This window comes from Pinus tabuliformis, chromosome J, assembly GCF_031772625.1.
Source record: "Pinus tabuliformis cultivar Carrire ecotype Pingquan chromosome J, CPIR1, whole genome shotgun sequence".
NCBI classification, from domain to species: domain Eukaryota; kingdom Viridiplantae; phylum Streptophyta; class Pinopsida; order Pinales; family Pinaceae; genus Pinus; species Pinus tabuliformis.
The window spans coordinates 1074414411-1074439104 of NC_142295.1; the positions used below are offsets into that span (position 1 = coordinate 1074414411).

General features: G+C 37.8%; 1 protein-coding gene across 1 annotated transcript in view; it reads left to right on the forward strand.

Moving 5' to 3' along the window:
- Positions 1–585: 585 nt before the first annotated feature.
- LOC149230672 (uncharacterized) overlaps positions 586–24694 on the forward strand; it is a 56378-nt gene continuing 32269 nt past the window's right edge. Inside the window, exons 1-3 of the mRNA XM_089381380.1 lie at positions 586–1070; positions 1344–1403; positions 1489–1588. Coding sequence (XP_089237506.1) covers positions 1001–1070; positions 1344–1403; positions 1489–1588 — 230 coding nt within the window. The 5' untranslated portion in view covers positions 586–1000. The remainder of the gene's footprint in view (positions 1071–1343; positions 1404–1488; positions 1589–24694) is intronic.

Genomic DNA, 24694 nt, shown 5'->3' on the forward strand with positions numbered 1-24694 from the left:
TTATGAATTTAAAAATCGATGAAAGATTTTATATAATAGCACGGTCATGTATTTTCAAAATTATGAGCGGTGTGATGAAGAAACGACACGTCAATACCTTTCCCACAAATACAACCGTTTAGTCATGATTATCATAGTCTGTGGTGTGACGTGGAACATCGCACGTGGATTGCGATTTGCTTTGAGTGGAGATGTTCACTGTTAATTGTTTTTTAGTTTTTAGGAGGAGATTTTGGAAGTTTTTTAATTGTATTTTTTTGTTTAATTTTTTTTTAAATTAGGTATGAATCTATTGAAATCATAAGTCTGATAGATAATTTCTGTATATTTGAAGAAGTGCTTTAAAGATTTTTCAAAGTGTTAAACTCATATGTAACAAAAAAAACCAATTTAAATAACACAAATCAATATTTCACCTTAATTTTTTCTGTTAAATTTTTACAAAAAAATCTAAAAAATCACACCAAAAACAACTCCGTTGGTAAATGACCGTTAGATCAATAGGAGCCAAAAAGCTTAGTGGCAGGCTTTATTTAGCCTGGAGAGAAAGAAATTCAAACATTGCTTTTTTTATAACATGAAAAGCAGGAGGTTGATTCTAACGGCTAGGAGATGATTTGGCCTAGAGATTTATATATACATATGTTTTCTCTAACATTCCATCATTATTCTCTAATTCTTCTGGGCCTTCATCTGATAGTCAGTTAGTCTATCTTCTCTGGTTCTGGTGTTAAATGTGGTTTTTGTTCTGTATTTTCTGTGTTTGGGGTGGTCTGTATGGTATTGTAATCAGCTGATTAATTTTCTGTTATGTCGGTATGCCTGTGTGTGAGCTTGTTCAGTGAGTCTATATTCTCTGGTTCTGACGTTAAAGGTGGTTTTCGTTTTGTTTCTAAACGTATGGGTGTTTTGACCATGTGGTATTGTAATCGTTTGGTTATTTTTGTGTTGTTTTGTGGGTATGAGTCTGTGTCAGCCTGTTAATTAGGGTTAATTCTGGATGAAGAAAAGAGGAAGAGAAGAGACTCGATCGGGAAGCCACAAATTAATTTGCAGTCTGCAATGGATAAGTAAGTACGAACATCCCTTTCATTTAATATCGAATTTCACAGATAATTAGGTTTTGATTTGGTGTCAATGGATCTTATGTAACTGAATTTTAACAAAGAATATGGTATTATGGCCTCGCTGAATTTGTTATGGATTTTAATCATCTAAATCTGACTTGAAGAAAGAGAAGGCGTTATTAACAAAATTCAGATCAGTTTTATGAAGAATCCTTTGATAAAAATACTTCTGGATTTGAAGTTTTTCATCTTCCGTATATGCTTATTTTGGTTCAGGCAGAAGAAAGGAGAGTCACAATTGTTTTCTGAGATTGCGGAAACCCCAATTTCAAAATGGTGAACTTCCTTTTTTATCTTAAGATTTATTTCTTAAATGATCTTCCACATGGAGAAAGAATAATGATTTTCTTGGTTGAAACAGATATTGTTGCTGGCCGCACAAAAGTGCTTTTGTTAGTGTTTTCCAGCATCGAAATGGGCGGGATACTGTTCTTGACGAGAAGCACACACTTGAAGTTCTTGTGAGTTTTCATTGTTAATGGAATACCATTTTTGTATTCAAGTTTTTGTGATCCATAATAAATTAAACAAAATCTTTCGATAAAAATCACATTACAAACTCTTTTGTCTTCGAACATGGAATACCATTTTTTCAAGTTCATATCATTTTATCTCTCATTTAAATCTAAGTAGATTATGATTTATTTCAAGATAACTGTGATGGAATGGTTTATACCTAAATGGTTTATACCTAGTGACTATGGAAGCAGGCTATTAAATATTTAGTTGTAGATATTTATTATGAATATTAGATTTTTGTTCATTTCATCCTCAGTGCTGAGTGGATTACCTCAGAAATGGGTACATGCTTAATTTTTTTTATTATGCTCAGTAAAAAGTTAAATAATCATTCATATATATTTTTAATATTAGAATTAAATAATGTTATTAAATTTGATTTTATTATTTGTATTATTAATTTGTTTTTCATGTAATTTTCTTTAGTTTTATATTTTTTTATTGGGAGTATTTAAAAAAAAATTATATTATATTATTGTAAGTGAGATTTATTAATTTTGAGTTTGTAAGAGAGTTGAAAGGTTTTGAAATATATTTTAATATTTTATTATAATAATAAAAAGACTAATTTAAAAAGGTTAGATTTAGTGGTGAAAAGTAAGAAGTTTTTTATTTTTCAACAAAATTCAAGGTGTTATTAGGGGTTTTGTTGTAGAGTGGTTAAGGTTGTAAACTTTCAATAAGTTGAAGGAGACACCAAAAAAATCTAACTATGTAAGGAACCTTACAAGAAAAGCCACTAATTTTGAGGATTTTCTTGTAAAGTGATCAAGATTCTAAAGTCTTTATAGTTGGGAGGAAAAGCCACTAATTTTGAGAATTTTCTTGTAAGATGATCAAAATTCTAAACTCTTTATACTTGGGAAGAGACACTAAAAAATCTAGCCATGTTAAGGGTTAATGCCACTCAAAAAAATCTAAGGGTTGATGCCACTCAAACAGAAATACGCTCCTAAAGTTTAAGATACACTCCTAAAGTAATTTTGATCACTTAAATACCCTAAATTATAATTTTTTAAACTACCAACTATTTTAAATAATTAATAAACACAATTTTAAAATAATTTTTACAACTTAAAAATAACTATACATCACAATTTCTTCAACTACATTATAATCTAACAAATAATAGATAAAATAAATAATAATAAAAAAATGAAATTTAATAAAAATTCCAATATATAAAACAAAACTTTTCTTTATATAAAAATAACTAATTTTATTTTATATTAAATAATATAGATATTAATAAAAAAATTACTGAATAATTTAATTGATATTTATTAATTATTAAGTCGGATCTATTTACCTTTTAACTATAGCATGCAAGAATGTGCTACACTAAAATCATTTTCAGGTACACGTGTTAGAGACGATGTCCTTCGTACTACGCAAGGAATCGTCGATATAGAAAGGAGAGTTATAAATTTGATTTTGAGTTAAATTTGTTAATTCAGGGAGAGTTAAAAATTACTTTAAAGATAGAGTTAAAAATTATTTAAAGATAAAGTTATTTTATCTAATTTTAATGTAAACAATAAAATTATCTAATTTCAGAAACTGAAAGATAAAACTATTAAAATTTAGTTTAAACAATAAAATTATCCAATTTCATTTTAAAATTTATTTAAAAAAGTATATATTTATATAATGTATTATTTTAATAAAAAACAATTATATATTTTAAAAATATACTATTTTTAATAAAAAATAATTTAAAATTTGATTTCAATTATTTATTTTTAATTAATTAATACTAAAATATGATTTAGTTGTTACAAAATAATTAATTAATATTAAAATATGATTTAGTTGTCACTAGACAAAGTTGCACGTAAATGATGTGATTTCGATTTTTAATGAACATGAATTTTTTTAAACTTAAAAAAAATATGTTATAATTATTTTATTTAGCAAATATATTTTTATTAAAAAATATAAATAATTAAATGTTTTTAACCACGTGGTGAATCGGTAACTGCCAGTGCTAATCTATGGGAGACCCAGATCAATCCTCGTAGCTACCACTATAACACCAAGAGTATTTCGATATATTAAGATCCTATGATTTTAGCAAAGCGAGAGTCTTGTGCCGCCAAAGAGGGGGGAATTAATTTAAATGAGTATGCCTAAGGTTAGGAGGTTAGGTTAATTAATCAAGTGCCCGTGGTTAAGTACTTTGTTGATCGAGAAGTCACAGGGTCAATTCTTCTCGATGCTCTTAAGATTAAGCCTTGCTAATCTGACCTTGCTAATCTGACCAACTCTAAAACCAGAGTGTCATTAAAACGTTAATCATAAAAATTAATTTAAATGAGTATGCGAACAGGGGTGTGTACAAAGAGTGAAATCCTTTTGAGATGGGAGAAAGAAATCAAGGCATAAGCTGACTATACAAGTCGTTGTGTGTTGTTGAATATAGAAAGAAAGAAAAAAAGAAATTATGTCGTTGTGTGTTGTTGAATATAGAAAGAAAGAAAAAAAGAAATAATTTTAACGTCCACGAGGCTAAAGATAGTCTATGGGACAGATTGCTTCTTCATTAGCTTGATGTATTCGGCCCTTTTTCTGTGAAGCTTCACAATAAATGCTCCCAGCTTCTCGACAAACCCCTGGCTAAATAGATTATCCCAAGAGAGCTAGCTGCCAACCAACATATCTGCATAACTTTCCCTGTTGTCTTTGAAGGCCTCACATTCTAAAACAAAATGTTTTTCTGTTTCCACTTTTATGGAAGAACAAAAAAAGCATGCCCTTTCCTCTCACACTTCCTTTGCCCTTTTCCAGCGCCCTGTTTCACAAGGTAGTTGATGAGAATTAGTCCTTAACTGAGCAATAAGCATTTTGGCTCTCCAAGAAATATCGGCCTTTATGTATGCTTTTGGTTGATGATTATGAGTGGGATTAAACACTTTAATATAGTGATTTTTTTTTTGTGCATTGGACTGCAAAGATACCACAAGAACGTGACTAAAGCACTGTGAAACCAAGCAGAAACGAAGCAACAGAACTCTAGAGCTGAGAAACGATGAAAACCTGCGTGCCTTGGATAGCCGGGGTTCCAAAATGCACACGACCCCTGCTTTCAAATCCTAATGGGTCGCCCTCCACTTTAATCACCTCAACAACTTGCATCATTCGGAGCTTTATAGTTGATGTCCGAGATTTTTGGAATAACCTTCCCAACTGATTATTTGTAAAAAGAGCCTTCATACTTGGAGAACATAGGACAGGATGGAAACCTATCACGTAAAAGGTTAGCATTTGTGCAATCTCAACCACTAGGGCATACGGTCATCGAACTTTGCATTGGTATGCTTGAACCAACACCCTTTTCGCAATCCCTTTTCGCTGATAGCGAAAAATAGGTTGCAATCCTGTGGATTGTAGCATATCTGAGGCATGAAGTGTAAAGGGCTAGAAACTCCTCTGCGAACAGTGACCCCTGGTTTATTAGATTAGTACAACTGTATATCTTTGCTGTATGAGAAATCTGGAAATTGCCCCCTTGGACTTGTAGCATATAAAGTAAGCTACAGACAGCAGATAGAAATGATTTGTCAGTCGCACCCCTTACTTCCAAGAATGCAAACATTTTTACGGTTTATTCATCATTTAGTCTAATGTACCAGCAAACCTACAACAACGACTTTTACTTTTCTAAATTTCATCACTCAATCGCATTGGTGATCGATATAGGTGGAAATCTGGGATATTAGGTTCCTCTAAATATTGCGTTGAAACAATCTAACCCGGTGCCTAAGACTGTTGGAAACATCTAGGTTAATGATTTATCCAAGAAGCTCGTCCCATTTTTCTGTTCACTGCTGCTTGTACTTCCACTAAGCAAGTGACCTTCACTGGTAGTAATAATGCTGCCACCCAACATGTCCGAAAATCCGAGTGAAGATGCAGCTTTTTAGTGCATGCAATTCTCCCCATGAAGATCTCAAAATGGCTCTGCATTTTGAGGGGTAACAGAGCACAAGTTGAACAACTTGCAAACTTTATTTAAAACATCTATGACCTTAACCTTTACTAATAACTTGGCAACGCATTGGCCATTATCAAGCAACTTTCATCTAAACTCTCTACAATACGTTGTACTTATCGACCAACATCCCAATATACACCATTCCATTAACTCAATCCGTATGAGATCTCAAGTGTATGTTTGATTCCTTGCCATGGAGGATTGTAGATGTCACTTGGCTTGCAAACCTTTTTTTTCCAAAGCAAAAAACTACGATCTCTATTCGCCAAGAGAATGGAAATTACATTTTTCAGAGGCTTCCCACACTATTACAAAATGCCAAAACTGGACTCAAAGTCCCAAAGTTCAGTATATAGGATCTTTAAATCCTAGCAAACAAAAGCATCAGTATCAATGTCCCAATATTATTCAAAGTCCATGAAAACTGACGATGAAGTTAAATTTCTAATATTACATCAAAAAGATTGCCACGTTTTGCATCCGTGATGCTTACTCATCCAATAAAAGAAATCCTTACGACAGTTAGGAACAAAAATCACTAAATAATCACAAAAAACAGATACTCAACAACGGATCCCAAGCAGCAGAACTTGATCTTCTTCAGAAATTGGAAACTGCAGAGACAGGCACTCTATCCCTATATTTATCCACAGATATAACACCTTCTGTTGGAGATTGTGCTTCCCTTCACAGTGTCTCTGCTTCCACATTCAATTCCCTATAAACATGCATGTAAGAATTGCTGTCAAAGAAAGCTGCTATCACTTTCAGCTGGTCAGCTAAAGCCCTGAAAATTCTGAACCTGCAGCTTTCATAGCATCTAGTTAATGACAAGTAATAAATCACCAAAAATCTGCACATGTTTGTATCCCTATCCAGATCACACTTCAGGAGAAATCTCAAGGCCATAAACTCAGTATAATTATTAGGTCCAGCCCCTAGACCTGCTTTGAAGTTGACATTGTGCACATGTGAAATATGTAGATTACCACTGGCACTGCTAGAGTTACTTGTCCCCTACCTGGCTCCATCAATACACAAATCACCCAATTGTCAAGAAACTTCATGTTCGACAGTCATTTTAGAATGAGACATCAGAGATTTAACTCGAGAAAACCTGGAAAGAAGGAATATGGTTGTCCTCAAATATCTGAGAGTTCCTTGCAAGGTACATTTCCATAGAGTCAAACATGGTAATAACCTGAATTCCTTTACCTTTTTCTTATTGAGAAAGAGCCTCAGCTGCTCCTCCACAGAAGCACCATTCCGCACATTAGCACTACCTGTAAACTGATCTGTCTCTCTCCAGATTTGTTGGGCGGACAATTTATTATCAAGCGAGGAATGGCTTCATCCTTGGTTTTACATAGCAAACAGATCCCAGGGCCCTGTCTATTTTTCCTCTGCAAAACTTCCCATGTCCGGGCCTAATCTTCTAATTCAGCCAGAGAAAAATTTAAATCGTCTTTGTGGCTCTGAACTTCCAGATAAGCCTCCACCACCCGATGATTTGGTTCAAATAAAAACTTATATCCCTATCTAGCAGTATAAACTCCTAATGACTTGTTTTTTAACCATGTCAAAGAATCATTTCCTCTCAACTTGACATGCTCTCTTTTAAGACTATCAGCATATAACTTCCATAACCCAGCCTCTTGTTGATTTTCGTTAGCATCGGATGTGCTCTAGCCATGAAATTTGGTGGAGAGGCCAAGGCAAATGAGATCTCCAAGGCCCATAAATCGTTTGGAAAAATTCAATATGGGTTCCTAAGTCTAAACTTAGGAAAATAAAAATATTAATGTGTATTAATCTATGTTGCCAGGAAACGTGGGTGCGGGGACGGGGACGGGGACAGCATTTTTGGAAACAGGGTGCGTGGGTTCGTCGGGTAATATAATAATATTAAATTTTAATAATTATATTTTATAAATTATAAATTTATAATTAATAAATTATAAAGTATTCTGAGTTCTCAAAGGCTCAACATTTTAAACTTTATTTTATTGGGCTGCCTTGTGTGTTTGGTGGGACAGCAGTGAAATATATGCTGCCAGCAGCCATAATTTATACTTTAATGTAGCCACAAGCCTAAAAAAAAACCACAGAATTTATATGTTAATGACAAATGTAATGATTCAATTTTTCAAAAATTAAAATATATATACTATGAACTGTTTTTCCTGAACAAATTCTGAACCATTTTATTGGATTTTGTTGATCCATGGTGAAATTACATTGCAAGGGCAAGCAACACCATTGTTAGAGGGTAGATAATGAACTGGCTTGAATGTTGTGTAGATGATTGAGTTGAAAATTTGAAATACATTCTCACTGAACGGTTTATATTGTAAAGAATAGCACAGAGCTATATTCAGTGTATGAATGCAATTATGTAATGCCATTCATTAATGCAAAAAATGATGAAGATTTTCTGCACTTTGTTAATCTAATTGCAACTATTTCGGGTTAAAAGAACTGAAACGTATATTTCTCATATTATAGTATATAGTATAAAAAATTAAAAATTTAACAAGTCTGGGCTGAGTAGAGGTAAGTTTGTGGCGTTGTCATCTCTGTTCAGGGCTTCGGTTGGGTACAAGAGTCTGCATAGGGAGGCCGAGGTCTGTTCCTTAGTGAACAGTGAGCTGTTTTGTGTAAACAGTGGCATGAATCAAGCCCTACAACTCAGCGTTTGACAACAACAAGGAGGAGGGACTATGCCGCAGCTGTAGGAGGCAAATTGAGTGTATAAAAGTGGACTGACAGTTGTGGCTCATGTTGCAGACAGTCCGAAATAGAAAGAAATTGTGACATTCATTCCGGCAATTCTGCTTAATGTAGTTGAGCCCCTGTGGGTGTTCACTGTTCAAATGTGTAATATAATGCACCTATATTTTTCACATGCGGGTCTTGTGAAACTTTTTCATGGAATAATAAAACTGAAAACAAAAACTTGTAAATACCACTGCCGTTGAAGTTGCTCTGTCCACTGTCGCTGAAGCTACCCACTGCTACTGAAGCTGCCCACGCCGCCGGAAATGGTAAACGGAGACGGCTCAAGCCTCAACCAAATGGAAAAACTTAAAAGTTAAATGAAATCAGTAATCATGTATCAGATATTGCTTGTGTGCGTTCATAAAGAGTTAAAGTCTTAAAGATTTAGGGTTTTTAAAGTTTTTTACCTTTGTTATAAGTTATTTTTTAAATTTCAATAAAAAAAATTATTTGAAAATTAATTTTTTAATATAGTTTTTTTTATGAAGAACCCAACCCGAAGAACCCGAAGAACCCAAGAACCCGTTAAAGGAAAAGAACCCAATTTTTTTTTTTGAAGAACCCGGTTCTTCTGGGTTCGTCTGGGAAGAACCCATACCCGAATCCAGTACTTGGGTGCGGGAACCCGGGACAGGTTCGAGAACCCCACCCCCGGGTGCGGGTACCCATGCAACATAGGTATTAATATAATATGGGTGAGAAAGTTCTAAGTGACAAGGATCAAGCCAGTTCTAATCTTAGCTATTGATTAGGGACTTAATCTAAGCCGTTGAATCGTCAACAGGAAAAGTATAAGAGGAGGCTTGAGGGTCAGTTGGAGACACACCAAGAGAGATCAAGAATTCGATTTCCTGGGGCGAGGTTTGTTGAGGAAATCGAGCTACTGATCAATTGTAGCGAGGGGCAGTTCAGCAAGGGATTTGCATCCAAGGCTGAAGAATACATAACAGAGAGGCAGTGAAGCGCTGGGAGAGACAGTGCAGGCCCAAGAAGGGCTGAGGGAGGCAGCACAGAGGATGCAGAGGGTTGTATAGGCTGACGCCAGTGTTTTCAAAACCGTTTTTAAAAACCGGTTACCGGTCTAACCGGCCGGTTAGCAAGGCCGCTGGTCTAAACCGGCCAAAAAACCCGGTTGGAAAGGCCATTTTGCCATCTTTTTGCCCTAACTGGTGAAAACCGGCCGGTTTTAGGCACGCCCACCGTAAAGTTAAAAAAGCATATTTTTCACTGTGTTTCAGGGGTTTTGGGGGGAAAACAATAAATGCAATCGGAGCTCCAAATGATGAGAAAAACTCCTGATCTAGATCCCATTGTGTTGGACGATATTGATCCAACATCAGAATGGGTGGAGGAGACTGAAGAACCTGTGTTTGAGGCTGATTTTGATATCGACATGGCTTTAGTGGGGGATGATGCAGATTATGTGGTGGCATCAGAACTAGGATCAATAGCGGCATCAAGGAAAGGCAAAGAACCAATAGAAGGCACTAGTCATGCAGGTTGACAAACTCGTGCTTCCATTAGGTCCACTTCTATTGTCATTGGTGGCATTGATACTGAGGTTGTAGATCAGGCTGAGGCATCCTCAGACTCTGAACCAGATGATGTCTATGTAGCTCCTGATGATGATCCTGTGTCTAGTAGTGGTGATGAACTTGATAATTGATCATGTGTACACTGTAGACTTGTAGTAGGCCAATGGCCTCATAGCTTGCAGCATTGTTTTTGGACTTTATAGGCCATTTAGAGCCTCATTTCTTATGTATTTTGCTATTTTGTCGATGATATGTATTGTACTCGGTTCCATTTTGATATATTCATCTTTACATGGTATATAAATGAGCAAACTTTGCATGTTTTGTCTCTATTGGCTTGGAATCATGGTTTTACATCTTAAAAATAGTTTTGTTCCATTAAAAATTAATTATTTGATGTATTTTTTTAAAACCGGTTCGTTTAGACCAAACCAGTCCTGGTTAGACCGGTTCCGGTCGGTAAACCGGTTCATTAAGTGGACCGGTCCGGTCACCGGTTCCGGTTTTAAAAACATTGGCTAACACAGAGGCCATAGAGGCTGACGCAAAGGATGCAGAGGGCTTCAGAGGCAGTGTTGGGAAGATCCTGTGGGGTAGAATGTGAGCAGATCAGCCAGGAAAGGGTGACGTAGTTCCTGAAGAGTGACGCAGTTCCAGAGCAGTGCTTGGAGCAGCTTTCGCTGTCCAGCACAAGGAACAGTGAAAATCACTGTGGGGTTGATCATCCGGTTGTTGATTTACCGGAATATCTGTCTCCGAATAGAGGTACTACTGCCGAGGACATTCTCTGTTGGATTAGCCATTCTGGCACCCTAGTTGTATTCAAGAAATCTGCTTAATAATAAAACCCTCATATCTATTGCACCGGTTTTCCCGCATTGGGTTTTTTCCAGGACGATTGTCCAAAAATAACAGTGTCCCTTGTGTTATTGTTTCTGTTTACTTCAGTGCATGATCTGTATATCTGTGAAGGCTGCATTTGTGTTTACTTCGATGTTTATGTAATTAAATAACTTATTAATGGAAAGAACAAGTAGGAGATAATAAACCAGAAATTGCAGTAGGGGTTTCTGATGTGTTAGATTCAGGGATTTTCACATGGTATCAGAGGGATTGCAGATCATAGATGACTAAAGACAGTCTGAGAATTTGCAGCAGAGAAGCAACTGTCCTGAGAGACAGCGTTGTTCCAGAGCTGAAGAGGCGAGAGGAGTGACACAGTATAAAGAGTGTGACGCAGAGCCTCATGCAGTGCCTGCGTCAGCATTCTGAGCCGAGAGAGGAAGACGCAGTCGCTGGGAGGAGCCCACACAGTAGTTGTGTTAGCTGTCTAGGCCAGCATAGAGGCAGAGGGAGGCAAATCAGGGTTACGTATTGCCAAGTCATCTTTTTGAGCCAGGAAGGATTGACACAATGGCCAAGAGGAGTTGACCTAGCTATCACTGTGATTGTGCAGAGCCAGAAGGGCTCAGATTCTTTAGTTGTCGGGGCTAAGGGAGCTGAGAAGATTTTGATTTGTGGAGCTGGTGGGACGTTGTTTCTGTGAGTGCAGAACAGTGTCTAAGGAGACTGAACCAAGGTAGAGGGAAGCACTACCTCGATAGATTTCTAGCCAAGAAATCTAGATTCGAGTTGCAGCGGCAAAGGAGGATTGGAGAGGAGTGATTCAACAGTTGGCCGGAGGATTTCCGAGAGGGAAATCAAGACTTAGAGGGAGTCTAGAGAAGAGGAGCAGAGATGGCAGTGAATGGATTGAGGGATCAAAACAAATTGGACGGGGTTTCCAATTTTGTCATCTGGAAGGCCAAGGTCCTGACAATCTTGGATAAACATCGCATCAAGGACTATGCCTTGAGAATAGTAGTTGTCCCAGTTGACCCTAAGTCAAATGAGAAGTATGAGGAGGCCAATGTGAAGGCGAAATGCATGACCCTAGATGGGGTAAAGGATCATGTAATACCACATATTGCTGAGAAGAACACAACAAGGAAGATGTGGCAGACGCTGACCACCTTATACCAGGGCTCTTCCGTGCAGCAAAAGATGTTATTGGAAAATCAGTTGAGGTCATATTAGATACTTAAACGAGAGGAGATAGGTCTGTTCCTTCTCAGGTTGCAAGGAATTCACGACTAGCTTACTTCCATAGGGTCTACACCGGATCTAGCGTTCATGGTCAGCACTGCTCTGAATGCAGTCTCCGAGGACGGGGAGACGTTTGTCCAAAGAATTTTGGGCAGTGCAACTCTCCCTAGTTGGGAGGAGATGTGGGCAACTCTTCAACAGGAAGAGCTCAAGAGATTGACCAAGGCGGGGAGTAGCAGTAAGGGAGTTCAAATCAAGAAAGAGGAGGAGGATGCAACTCTAGCATCAGCGGGACAGCAGGGGGTTCAGAAGAGGAAGAAGAAAGACATCTCCAAGGTCAAGTGCTTCAACTGTGGGGATTTGGGACATTATGCATCTCAGTGCCCCAGGAAGAAAAGCAAGGGAGAAGCTTCCGACTCAAAGGCTGCTCTAGCAAAGGCGGAGAAGGATGTCCAAGATGATGATGATTGTGCCATGAGTGCTCATGTGCCTCTAGCGAAGAGGTGGGGAGATCTGTAGTTGTAGTCGAGAGGACTACAGAAGGGGGCAGGATCCTTGAGGTATTGAAACTCTTGGATCACATCCAGCTACGGGAGCCCTTAACGACAATAGCATGATGACAGGTGTCAGGTGGAGCAAGGTGTGATGGAGCGACAAGGCAGTGCTAGAGTGCAGAAGTCTGTAGTAGCGCAGTGGAGGTTGCAAGCAGTGCGAGAGGCACAAAAGAGGTTGCAGGAGTGCAATGGCAACAGAGGGAGCACAGGATAGCAGCAGAGGTGGCTTCAACATCACGAGGCTTCCAGACTGACCAGGATGTCAGTGATTGGGTGAAGTCAGTTACTTACTTCTCGGTAACTAAGTTGCAGTGCAACAGCTAGCAATGGCATTGCTATGGGCAGCATGATGCAGCATGTTGAGAGGGAGCTGCAGTACAGATGTAGCAGTGGCAGTGGCAGTGTCATGGGCAGCAATGCAATGGATGTGAGGCAGCATGCCAAGAGAGGACCGATGCGGAAGATCAGTGTGATGCTTCTATGGTGAAGCATTGCTAGAGCACATTTCTCGCTAAGAGGGAGTGTTGATTTTCGGTAGCATCGGATGTGCTCTAGCCATGAAATTTGGTCTCCAAGACCTAGAAATCATTTGGAAAAATTCCCAGATGAAGAGATATTAAAATAATTAATATTTTTAATGGGTTCCTAAGTCTAAACTTAGGAAAATGAAAATATTAATGTGTATTAATATAATATGGGTGAGCAAGTTCTAAATGACGAGGATCAAGCATGTTCTAATCTTAGTCGTTGATTAGGGACTTAATCTATGTCGTTGAATTGTCAACAGGAAAAGTATAAGAGGAGGCTTGAGGGTCAGTTGGAGACACACCAAGAGAGATCAAGAATTCGATTTTCTAGGGCGAGGTTTGCTAAGGAAATAGAGTTACTGATCAATTGCAGCGAGGGGCAATTCAACAAGTGATTTTCATCCAAGGCTGAAGAATACATAATAGAGAGGCATTGAAGTGTCGAGAGAGACAGCGTAGGCCCAAGAACGGTTGACGTAGAGGTCGAAGGAAGTAGCGCAGAGGACGCAAAGGGTCGTATAGGCTGACACAGAGGTCGTAGAGGCTGACGCAGAGGATGCAGAGGGCTTCAGAGGCAGCACTGGTAAGATTCTGTGGGGCTGACTGAGAGCAGATCAGCCGCGAGAGGGTGACGCAATTGCTATGGGCAGCATGATGCAGCATGTTGAGAGGGAGCTGCAGTACAGATGTAGCAGTGGCAGTGGCAGTGTCATGGGCAGCAATGCAATGGATGTGAGGCAGCATGCCAAGAGAGGACCGATGCGGAAGATCAGTGTGATGCTTCTATGGTGAAGCATTGCTAGAGCACATTTCTCGCTAAGAGGGAGTGTTGATTTTCGGTAGCATCGGATGTGCTCTAGCCATGAAATTTGGTCTCCAAGACCCAGAAATCGTTTGGAAAAATTCCCAGATGAAGAGATATTAAAATAATTAATATTTTTAATGGGTTCCTAAGTCTAAACTTAGGAAAATGAAAATATTAATGTGTATTAATATAATATGGGTGAGCAAGTTCTAAATGACGAGGATCAAGCATGTTCTAATCTTAGTCGTTGATTAGGGACTTAATCTATGTCGTTGAATTGTCAACAGGAAAAGTATAAGAGGAGGCTTGAGGGTCAGTTGGAGACACACCAAGAGAGATCAAGAATTCGATTTTCTAGGGCGAGGTTTGCTAAGGAAATAGAGTTACTGATCAATTGCAGCGAGGGGCAATTCAACAAGTGATTTTCATCCAAGGCTGAAGAATACATAATAGAGAGGCATTGAAGTGCCGAGAGAGACAGCGTAGGCCCAAGAACGGTTGACGTAGAGGTCGAAGGAAGTAGCGCAGAGGACGCAAAGGGTCGTATAGGCTGACACAGAGGTCGTAGAGGCTGACGCAGAGGATGCAGAGGGCTTTAGAGGCAGCACTGGTAAGATTCTGTGGGGCTGACTGAGAGCAGATCAGCCGCGAGAGGGTGACGCAATTCCTGAAGAGTAACACAGTTCCAGAGCAGTGCTTGGAGCAGCTTTCGCTGTCCAACACAAGGAACAGTCAGAATCACTGTGGGGTTGATCATCCAGTTGTTGATTTGCCGGAATATCTATCTCCGAATAGAGGTACTACTGCCGAGGACATTCTCTGTTGGGTGAGCCATTCTGGCACCCTAGTTGTATTCAAGAAATCTGCTTAATAATAAAACCCTCATATCTGTTGCACCGGTTTTCCCGCATTGGGTTTTTCCAGGGACGATTGTCCAAAAATAATGGTGTCCCTTGTGTTATTGTTTCTGTTTACTTCAGTGCATGATTTGTATATCTGTGAAGGCTGCATTTGTGTTTACTTTGATGTTTATGTAATTAAATAACTTGTTAATGTAAAGAACAAGTAGGAGATAGTAAACCAGAAATTGCAGTAGGGGTTTCTGATGTGTTAGATTCAGGAATTTTCACACCTCCTACCCTTCCAACCCTAAAGAGTGACCATTCCTCCATCCTTGTATCCAAACATAGATAGACTTTAGATCCGCCACTTGATTAAGGGTATAAATACCCCTTTGCCGTAGAAGAAGAATTCATCCAGTAGACTTAACCCATCAGCATAACCCCATTCTAGAGTTTGCAGCAACTTTAATTTGCTTACCATTTCCAACTTTCTAAGCCAAATGATTGCATATTACATCAAAAGCCTTAACCAATGCTTTCCAATGGATGGGCCCATTCTTTAAACTGTTTCTTTTCTTCGACTTATAATCCAATCTATCGTAGACCTTGGGATTATATACCTTTGTTCTAGAATTTGCCTCCACAAACCTTCTCTAGACATGACATTTCACAAACTTCTAGCTGTCAATGATGCATCAAAAAAGTGAATATTTTTTAAGCCCTAATCACCCTCCTTCTTTGGCCTTGTTATAACTAGTCACACTATCAATGGCATGCTCTCAAATTTCCTTCTTCCTAGACCATAGAAATTTAAAACATAGTTTCTGTATTTTCTCAAGGATTTCTTTTGGAATAAATATTAAATACCAAAGATTGCTAAAATACCAGGATAGCCTCCAAAACAAACTTGACTAAAATTAGCCTTCCCCCTATGGACAACCAGCTATTATACCAATTGTAATTTTGCCTTCAATTATTTCTAATAGTCAACCCTAGTGCTTGTTCCCATACCCTTTACGATTTAGCAGAATTTTACATTAAAGTTTGGCATCTTATAGGGAAAGAATCTCAATGGACTAATCTTTACTTCCTACTCCAAAACATTAAATCAAAATTGAAAATTTTTGCACATTTACCTCCTTGCTCGTAGCAGCCCCATAGGTATCTAGAATTTCCTATAGTCTCCTTGCTTCCCTCAACAAACTATTAGAGAACAAATATCATCTACAAATAATAGGGGTGTTAAGGAAACTGCCCCACCAATTTTGTTTCATGTGATTATACCTTTCCTTTTAGCTTCCCTAATAGCACTGCTTCCATGCTCTGTTATTAGCAAGACGAGAAAAGGGATAAAGGGAAGCCTTTCCTTATGCAGGTTTAAATTTTTTTGGATCAAATCCATTAATGAGCATAGTTACTGCTTGATTTGTCATGCTCAATAAGCAAAGTCTTTATTAGAACAAATCAAAGGCAACATGGAAGACAAACCACTGTCACCTCAGTTTGTCTTCCCAGTCTTCAGGGTGAATTTAATCACCACTAGGGGAGCTTCTCTTTTCGCCCTAGGAACTAGGGGTACCCAAAGAAATGAAGATTTTCTAGCTCCCTCCTTATATGTATGTACCTTTAAGGTTATGCTCTGTTTTGGATAATGATGGAAAATGCCCAATAAAGTTTGAACAATAAAATCACTCTCATAGATACATAGCCTGTTAGTCAAATCTGGGGATTATTAAAGCAATTTTTGAAATATAATTTCTTGAAAGGACAAGGTTTCCTATCTTCTGATATGAGATATTCATAATATGGAAAAGAGTTTAAGTTTCAGCTTACAGTGTCCCTCTTGCTTCCAGACCAACATGAAAAACCAGGATACTCAACCAATCATACAAAAATGTAATTAAGTGCAAAGTATCTCCTTCATGATCAACTAAGACAGTCCTAGTCATACTTGATTAGAACTCAGAAATTCTAATTCCTTTGAAATATAGTAATCCCAGACAATCAGAGTGAGGTTTGTACAGAGTCACCAAGGTGTTTTGCTGTAGCTTTCGTTCCAGCTCAAGCAAGGGGTAAACTAACATAGGATGGGGTTGGAATAGACTCAAAAAGGAACCTGTAATACACAGCAAATGAAATGATGGAAGAGAAACCTCCTGCATGCTTGTTGCTTGGTGCAAATTACGAGTGTTTATGGTGTAATTTGTAGTGGGAATGCGCCCTTGTCCAAGAATGCAATAGGAGATAACTAAATTCCCAAGGAGCAATAACAAAAACAAAGTGTTCAGCTCGTCATATTAGCTCTGAAATCAATATACAATCATTTAAGATTAAAGCTGCTATGCATACATGAACACATTCATTGGCACATTTCATCAAACAGTTGAATGAAAACTGATGTGGGCAGATTAATGATGGCGGTTAACATGACATTTCAAGGTCAAGGTTTTAAATTACTCTGGAATAGTAAGTGTGCGTTGTCATTCACAAAAGAAGAAGGGTTTTGACTAGCAAACATAACGTTTAATTTGTATTGAGACAAAACCTTAAAATTTATCAGAGTCATGAGACATTTCATTCAGCCATTTCAACAAGCAGTTAGCATACAACTTACAATTCTCTGGGTATGCACAACAATACATACTATTCTTAGTGCTGGTATGTGATGCAGTGACTTACGAAGTGCTTCAAACATAGGATCACACTTTTAAGATCAGCATGCAGGCAATATTACTAGGCTGTAGTACACATCTAAAATAATTTCATAGAAACATTTCATCAAACAGTTTGTTTGTAGCCAGGTAAGCTTGTAAAATTTTATCATTTTCCTTATTATTTATCATTAAATAAACAGGGATAGATGCTGGATTGTAAGCACGGATCATAAGGCATCTCCTGCATAGGAATTTACACTCAGAAATATGCCTTTAGTTTATCTGTCACACAGATTTATGAGTGCCAAGTATTAATTTGCCCTCTAAAATGTATCACTGTAGAGGAAGGAAAATTAGACGAACATGGAGTCCAAGGCTTCAAGAAAATGAACTACTAGTGCATTATCCAGTCTCTTGGGTGAATAGAAGTCAAGGGTGTCAAGAAAGGGGAATTACTGCACAAAATGTAAGGGCACTCCAAGTGAAGCTTTCAAGCTTGAAACGAATCTATCTTCATTCTTTTAAATAACTCAAAAAGAACTCACCACCAATCACGCTAAAATAGACATAGAACGTTAGCTATGAAGCTAAAAACTACCATGAACTGATTCAACCAACTATTTCAGCTGATATATAGAGAAATCTTTCAAGAAATCACTTCAATTGGTAGATATTTTGCAAAATGGAGCAATAATACCAGAAATCTCACTGTTCATAGCCTTTGGTGATGAAATTCCAAACTGAAGGAGTAACCAACAGCTATTCCAACCTACAGCATGCCCCCATAGAAACACACAAGCTTCCAAAGAAAACTATGGACAGAGCTCCATCGCTTATTTTTTCAAAACCCACGTTTACATCAATAGAGGGCTCTACCTAAAGAGGCCAAAAGACCCCCAACAGCTAGGTTTCCATTAAAGTGGGGATGCACCTAGTTTCTTCTAAAAGATGGACCCACCTAATGTATCCACCTAATGAATCATTTACAAAGGGAGTGCACCCTCTCTTACTTGATTACTTTATCCTTTTTTTAGTGGTATTACTTTATCTTTGCTTGCTTGATTACCCTTGCGTGAAACTTTGGTGGTATTAGCCTTAAAAATTATATTAATCCTCATTTAAATAAATGACATGAAGAACTTTAGAGAAACTTAGGATTCAGTGAATTATCGTTGAGATACACAAATTCAAGGATCATTTTACCATAGAATATATAATCACACATAATCTAGACCAAATATGGATGTTAGGGATGATGCAATTGTTGGATATCAATTACTCTACAAGGGGTGAGAAAGGGGACATGGTAGCCCTTTCCTTTGCTAACAATGCATATCACCAAGGAACAATTGTGCACAAGCAAGGACCAATGCCTGATCTCTGAAGATGACATTGGTGTAGTGGATGATGAATATGAATTGGAGGATGAATATGAATTGTACCCTCATCTATAGCTGCTTACAAGACTGATACTACGTTGTGTAGGCCCCATGTGGTGTAAGCCATAATAATGGATCCAACATGGAGATGTGTGTTGTAGAAGAGAACAGGAGAACTCCAAAATCTTTGCAAATGCATGCACCTGCACCCATTTGAACCAAGAAAGGACTAAATAGCCAACATAGGGTGATACCATCACCCCATAGATCCTTAGTAAAAATATAAATTCATTTATAATATGAATGAATGAAACAAGATGAGCAACATTGTAGACTAGGCAAAGATCTTAAATTACAATAAAGGCAAGATATTAAAGAAACTAATCTAATCTACTACTGAAAAGAGCTTATTTTTGTCTTTTCTCACTCATGCCATTTGAGAGCAAACTTGTGATTCAGCCCAGTCAATCATCACAGAAATAGATGGTAAAGTTACTACCCGATTTCCCAGAGTTAACACAGTTCAGCGTGGTGGACCCTCTGTTTCTGTCTCTGTTGTTCCAACTACAATAAGCCAATTACATATGTTTCCCGTAATGATCTATGTCCTCCTGACGATTGGGTAACAAATTGGGGTAAATTAGTAAAGAAACCTGTTGCTGCAGCCCAGTCAATCATCACAGAAATAGATGGTAAAGTTACTACCCGATTTCCCAGAGTTAACACAGTTCAGCGTGGTGGACCCTCTATTTCTGTCTCTGCTGTTCCAACTACAATAAGCCAATTACATCCTGCTCAAACCTCTGCACCTCCGCAATTTGTAATTGACCAAGCAATGTATGATTCCATCAGAAGATTATTTTCACAGCCGGGCCCATCTCAGCCATTCAGCTCAGTCTGTGATCACCCACACTGCTCAAAAACATTTTGCCAATTCTCCTCAGAACCACCTACACCACATGGTGAGTCATCAGACCATCACAGGATCAATATGATCAGATTCACTTCTCCGTCTGATTCCTCTGAGGAAAGTTACAAAAAAGTTGTATTCTTTAACCCACAAGAAGAACTACTTGTACATACAGTTTCTAGTTCTTCCACTTATGGTTTGGGCTACGTTGATTCTTCACCTATTCCTGAATACAGAAGAAACCCTATTGATAGAATTCCAAAGCATGTAGAAATTCCTTCTGATTCAGAGATAGTTGCCTTTTTAAAGATTTATAAGGGTATAAGTCCATATGATCCGGATGATCAATGGAAAAAGAAAATGTTCAATTGGGACATGTTCACACATGAAAAGGAACATTTGCATTTCGAAGAAGTGATGCTTCTTCCAGGAGATGATCGCCCTGCCTTCAATAGACAAAATGTTGAAAAATGGAAAGAATGGATGAAGGCAGAAAACCAATGGATATCATTCTATGAATGGTATTACCCTTCTGCAAATAGAATTGAACAATCCTTGATGAAACAATTCAGAAATCAGGCCAAGCAAAGAAGAATCGAGGATCCAGAGAAATTTGTAAAAGAAAAATTGAAAGAAAATCCAGTAGTGATTCCTCCTCCTTAAAGGCCCATGTATTTCAGCCTAAAATTCAGAGTATGATGAATAAGCCAAATATTCCTAGACCTCTGATTGCTATTCAAATTGAAGGAGAGAAATTACTAAGAAAAATTTGTTCTCAACTCCAAGTAAATATGATACCGTCTGGAACTCCAAATAAACACAAGTGGGAACTCCTTGATGGAAACCTCCTGGAAACAGACACAGAGTTCCCCCTTGGAAAAATTTTGTGATAAGAAGTCAAGATGGAAAATTGTACAAATTACTTCCATCTCATGCTGATGATCCCTCATTAGCAGCAAGAGACTCAGTTGCTGCTACCAACTGGACCAATCTGGCTCTGTCTAGCCTTGAAAAATTTGTTAGCTCTAAATTTGTGAGTATTGAAGATGCTAATTCTGAAATGAAGACTATGCTTGAAAGTATTTTGAGAAAACAAGATTATAATACAGTTTGTTTGAATAGCAGTGTAACTACTCTAGCAGAAAATGATAAAGCTCTTGCTAAGAGCCTTGACAGGTTGTCTCTACAAACAGGCCAGATAGAAAAGAAGACCCATGAAGCTACCTCTGCTCATGGAAAAGAAATAGTAAAGATCAATACTTCTCTAGACTTTGTCAAAAACAGGTTTGGGAAGTATCTCAAGGGATAGAATCCCTAAAAAAGAAGCCTAGGGTTGAAGCTTATAAATCTACAACTATATTTTCAGAACCCAAGACTTTTGTTCCATATTCCATCACCCCTTCTATGGAAAGCCTCTTCAGAACACCCAGTTCTATAACCTTTCCACCTCCTACTTCCTCTCATCCATATTCTTTGTTTGCAAATCCCAGTTTCTTTAGCCCACATCCTGCCATAAAACAATCCAAAGAAACTGAGGAATCAAGCAAGCCTGAATCCTCTAATTTCATGTTTGAGGATTCATCCACTAAAAATGAAGAAGAAGGTTTTGATACAAGTATTCATAAGATAGAAGCATCATTGTTTGACACGAGTCTTCATAAGATAGAAGCAGAACCACAAATTGAAGACCTTGAAGCATGTATCAATAGCTTCTCTATATCAGATCAAGAGCAGTCTAATGAAGACAAAGACCAAGTCAATGCTACATCTTCCAGATTGAGATGGGAGACTACATGGAATCCTGCTCCTGACCGCAGAGACCTTATGAAATCTGAATATCATAAGGATTGGTCTGCAAATTCTACCTACTCATGGAATATTGACAATTGCACTGAAGCTGAAATCATGTCTGTATTACATTCCATGCTTGTTTGCTATAGGACTTATCTTGCAGATGATATAGGTCCTACTAATGCCACAAGAAGAATAATTGGAGGATTTGAGGGTACATTAGATTCTTGGCTAAAAGCCGAGACATTAAAAGAGCCAAGTCTCCTTGCTGATTGGGAAAAGGCTGTTGTCCTAAATGAGGATGGCACTACTCACATAGACCCTGTCACTCACATGCCTGTCAGCAATATGATAGGAAAACTCCTCTATGCAATTACTGTCAATTTTATTGGTTTCCCCCAGATAACCTATGATATTACGACAATTACTCTGCTTTGATGAGTACTTTAATGAATTCCTTCACAGACTGCACACATTGACACCAGATCTCATTCTTGAGCCAAAATGGAAGGAAATTTTTGTTGCATCCCTTCCCCAATGGGTTTCTTCTGCTATTGTCAACAAACTACCAGGGAAGGTTGCTCACAAATGAAGATTGCTAGAGCAGCCACTAACCCCAAAAAGCCTCATGGTTATCAACAACTCTGTAAACAATGGCACCTTGGTAAAGCTGGCAATTCTGAGGGGCATAAGGGAAGAAAGAAAAGACATTCAAGAAGAATTCCCAGATTTACCAAGAGAAACAAAAAGGAAAACATCACAAAGCAAAACCATACAAGCATACAAAAATGTTTTCTAAAGACAGAGAAATAATTTGTTACAATTGTAACAAAAAAGGCCACACAGCTCCAAACTGTCCAAACAAAAGAAAGGATTTATCTAAGAAAAAAGTTCAGTGTAGAAATAAAAAAGGGAAGATAAATTCTTTTGATCTTCCAAGCAGCTGTGATGAGCTTGTATCCTCTGATTCCGGATCTGTTACAATTGTAACAAAAAAGGCCACACAGCTCCAAACTGTCCAAACAAAAGAAAGGATTTATCTAAGAAAAAAGTTCAATGTAGAAATAAAAAAGGGAAGATAAATTCTTTTGATCTTCCAAGCAGCTGTGATGAGCTTGTATCTTCTGATTCCGGATCTGAAAATGATTTTAACTTTATCGATTCAGAAGAATCATCTGATGAAGAACTTTGTAATGACCAACACTGTACAGAATGTAAATATTGTGATTGTGATGACCCTGATGTTTGTACATGTAATACAGTCAGAATGGTGAAGACTGATTATGATGAAATCAGCAAAAATATCTTTGCACAGATGATGGCTGGTTCTGACCCACAAATGAAGAATATGTACAGATCTTTGTTAACAGAACATTTGAAGCAAACACCTACTAGTTCAAAAATTTCTCCAAACAGCCCTATGTGCCTCCAGCTACCCTCTTCTCAGTGGAAGCTTTAACTAGGCAGTTTCGGAATGAAGATTTTGGAGAGGATCTGCCACAGACTTTGCCTGCAGTCCATCAAGCAATTAAAGAATTAAGAAAGGCCATAAAGGAGAATAGGAGATTCTGTGTGGAAAAACACAATGAGCTAAGTCTAAGGATGATGAATGCACATGCATCTCCTGCCACTTCATCTCAAGGCCCTGTTTCGGGAAAAACAGAAAACTGGACATCCCATGTGAATCCAGTAATGACAAAAACTAGGCCAAGAGGAAATGCAGAAGAAGAAGAAGAGGAAAAAGCAAGAACGGATTTTGGATGCAATAGCATGAACAGGGATGTCATGTATTGTGTCAAAATGAAGGTAAAGATTGGAAATCAGTATGAGTTTTGGAAAGTTCTTATGGATACTAGTTCCAGATTAAACATAGTCAGTGATACTATTGTTGGCATGCACCATCGAAGGCCAACAACATGTCCAAGAGTGATTACGGCAAGTGGTGATATCCCCACCAAGCATGAAGCAGAAATCGATGTTCTGCTTACAGAAAATGTTGGAGTTCATTTGGTTTGTCCCGTCGTCCCAAGATTGGATTGTGCTATGTATCTTGGGACTCCATTCTTCCAGAGTTTCAGTATGCATGGAGCTAAATTTGATGAAAAAACCCAGAGGTATGGATATTTTATCAGCCTTGAAAATAAAAAATAAAAAATTTCCGTTCATTATTTCTAATTCTCCTATTAGGATTAAAAGGATTGAGAGAATGGAAAATTTTCTGGCAAAAATGGAAGTTAAAAGGGAAATACTGAAGACAGAGGAGCATCTAGGTAATGGAAAGTATGCCTCTCAAATAGCAGATCTCACTGCTAAATTTAAAGAGTGGTTCTCAGACAACCCGAATGCTTTCTGGCATATCAAGAAACAGGAAGTAGAACTTCCTGTTAACAAAGATTTCAGTGGGAAATTGAGGAGATCCAAGGCAGTGGCAATGAATGAAGAATAGATGAAGCTTTGCAGAGAAGAAATCAAGGATATCTTGAAGAAAGGACTCATCAGGAAAAGTAAGAGTCCTATAGCATGTTTTGCATTTTATATAAATAAACATGCTGAAATAGCAAGAGGTAAGCCAAGATTAGTGGTAAACTATAAACCTTTGAATAGCATATTGGATTATGATGCATATCCTTTGCCCAAACCATCCTCTATACTTGCCCAAATATCAAAGTCAAAAATTTTCTCCAGATTTGATCTCAAATCTGGTTTTTGGCAAGTAGGAATAAAAGAGGAAGACAAATGGAAAACAACATTCTCTGTACCTGAAGGGCATTATGAATGGAACATTATGCCATTCGGCTTAATCAACGCCCCTTCAGCTTTTCAGAGAATAATGGATGAAACTTTTGAAGGAATGGAGGAATTCCTGAAAAAGTATATAGATGATTTATTGATTCATTCTGATAATATAGCTGACCATATCAAACACTTAAAGATCTTTCTCCGCAGAGTCAAAGAAATGGGTATTGTATTGTCAGAATCCAAAATGAAGATGTTCCAGCCATTGATAGATTTTTTGGGTTACAATATACAGTATGGATCTTATACTGTAATCCAAAGCAGTCTGAATTTTGTTGATCACTTCCCTGATGAAATTAAAGACAAAACACAGTTGCAGAGATTTCTGGGAAGCTTAAACTATATTTCTAAGTTTCTGAAGCATTGTGCACAAGAAAGGAAGTTATTAAATAAAAGGC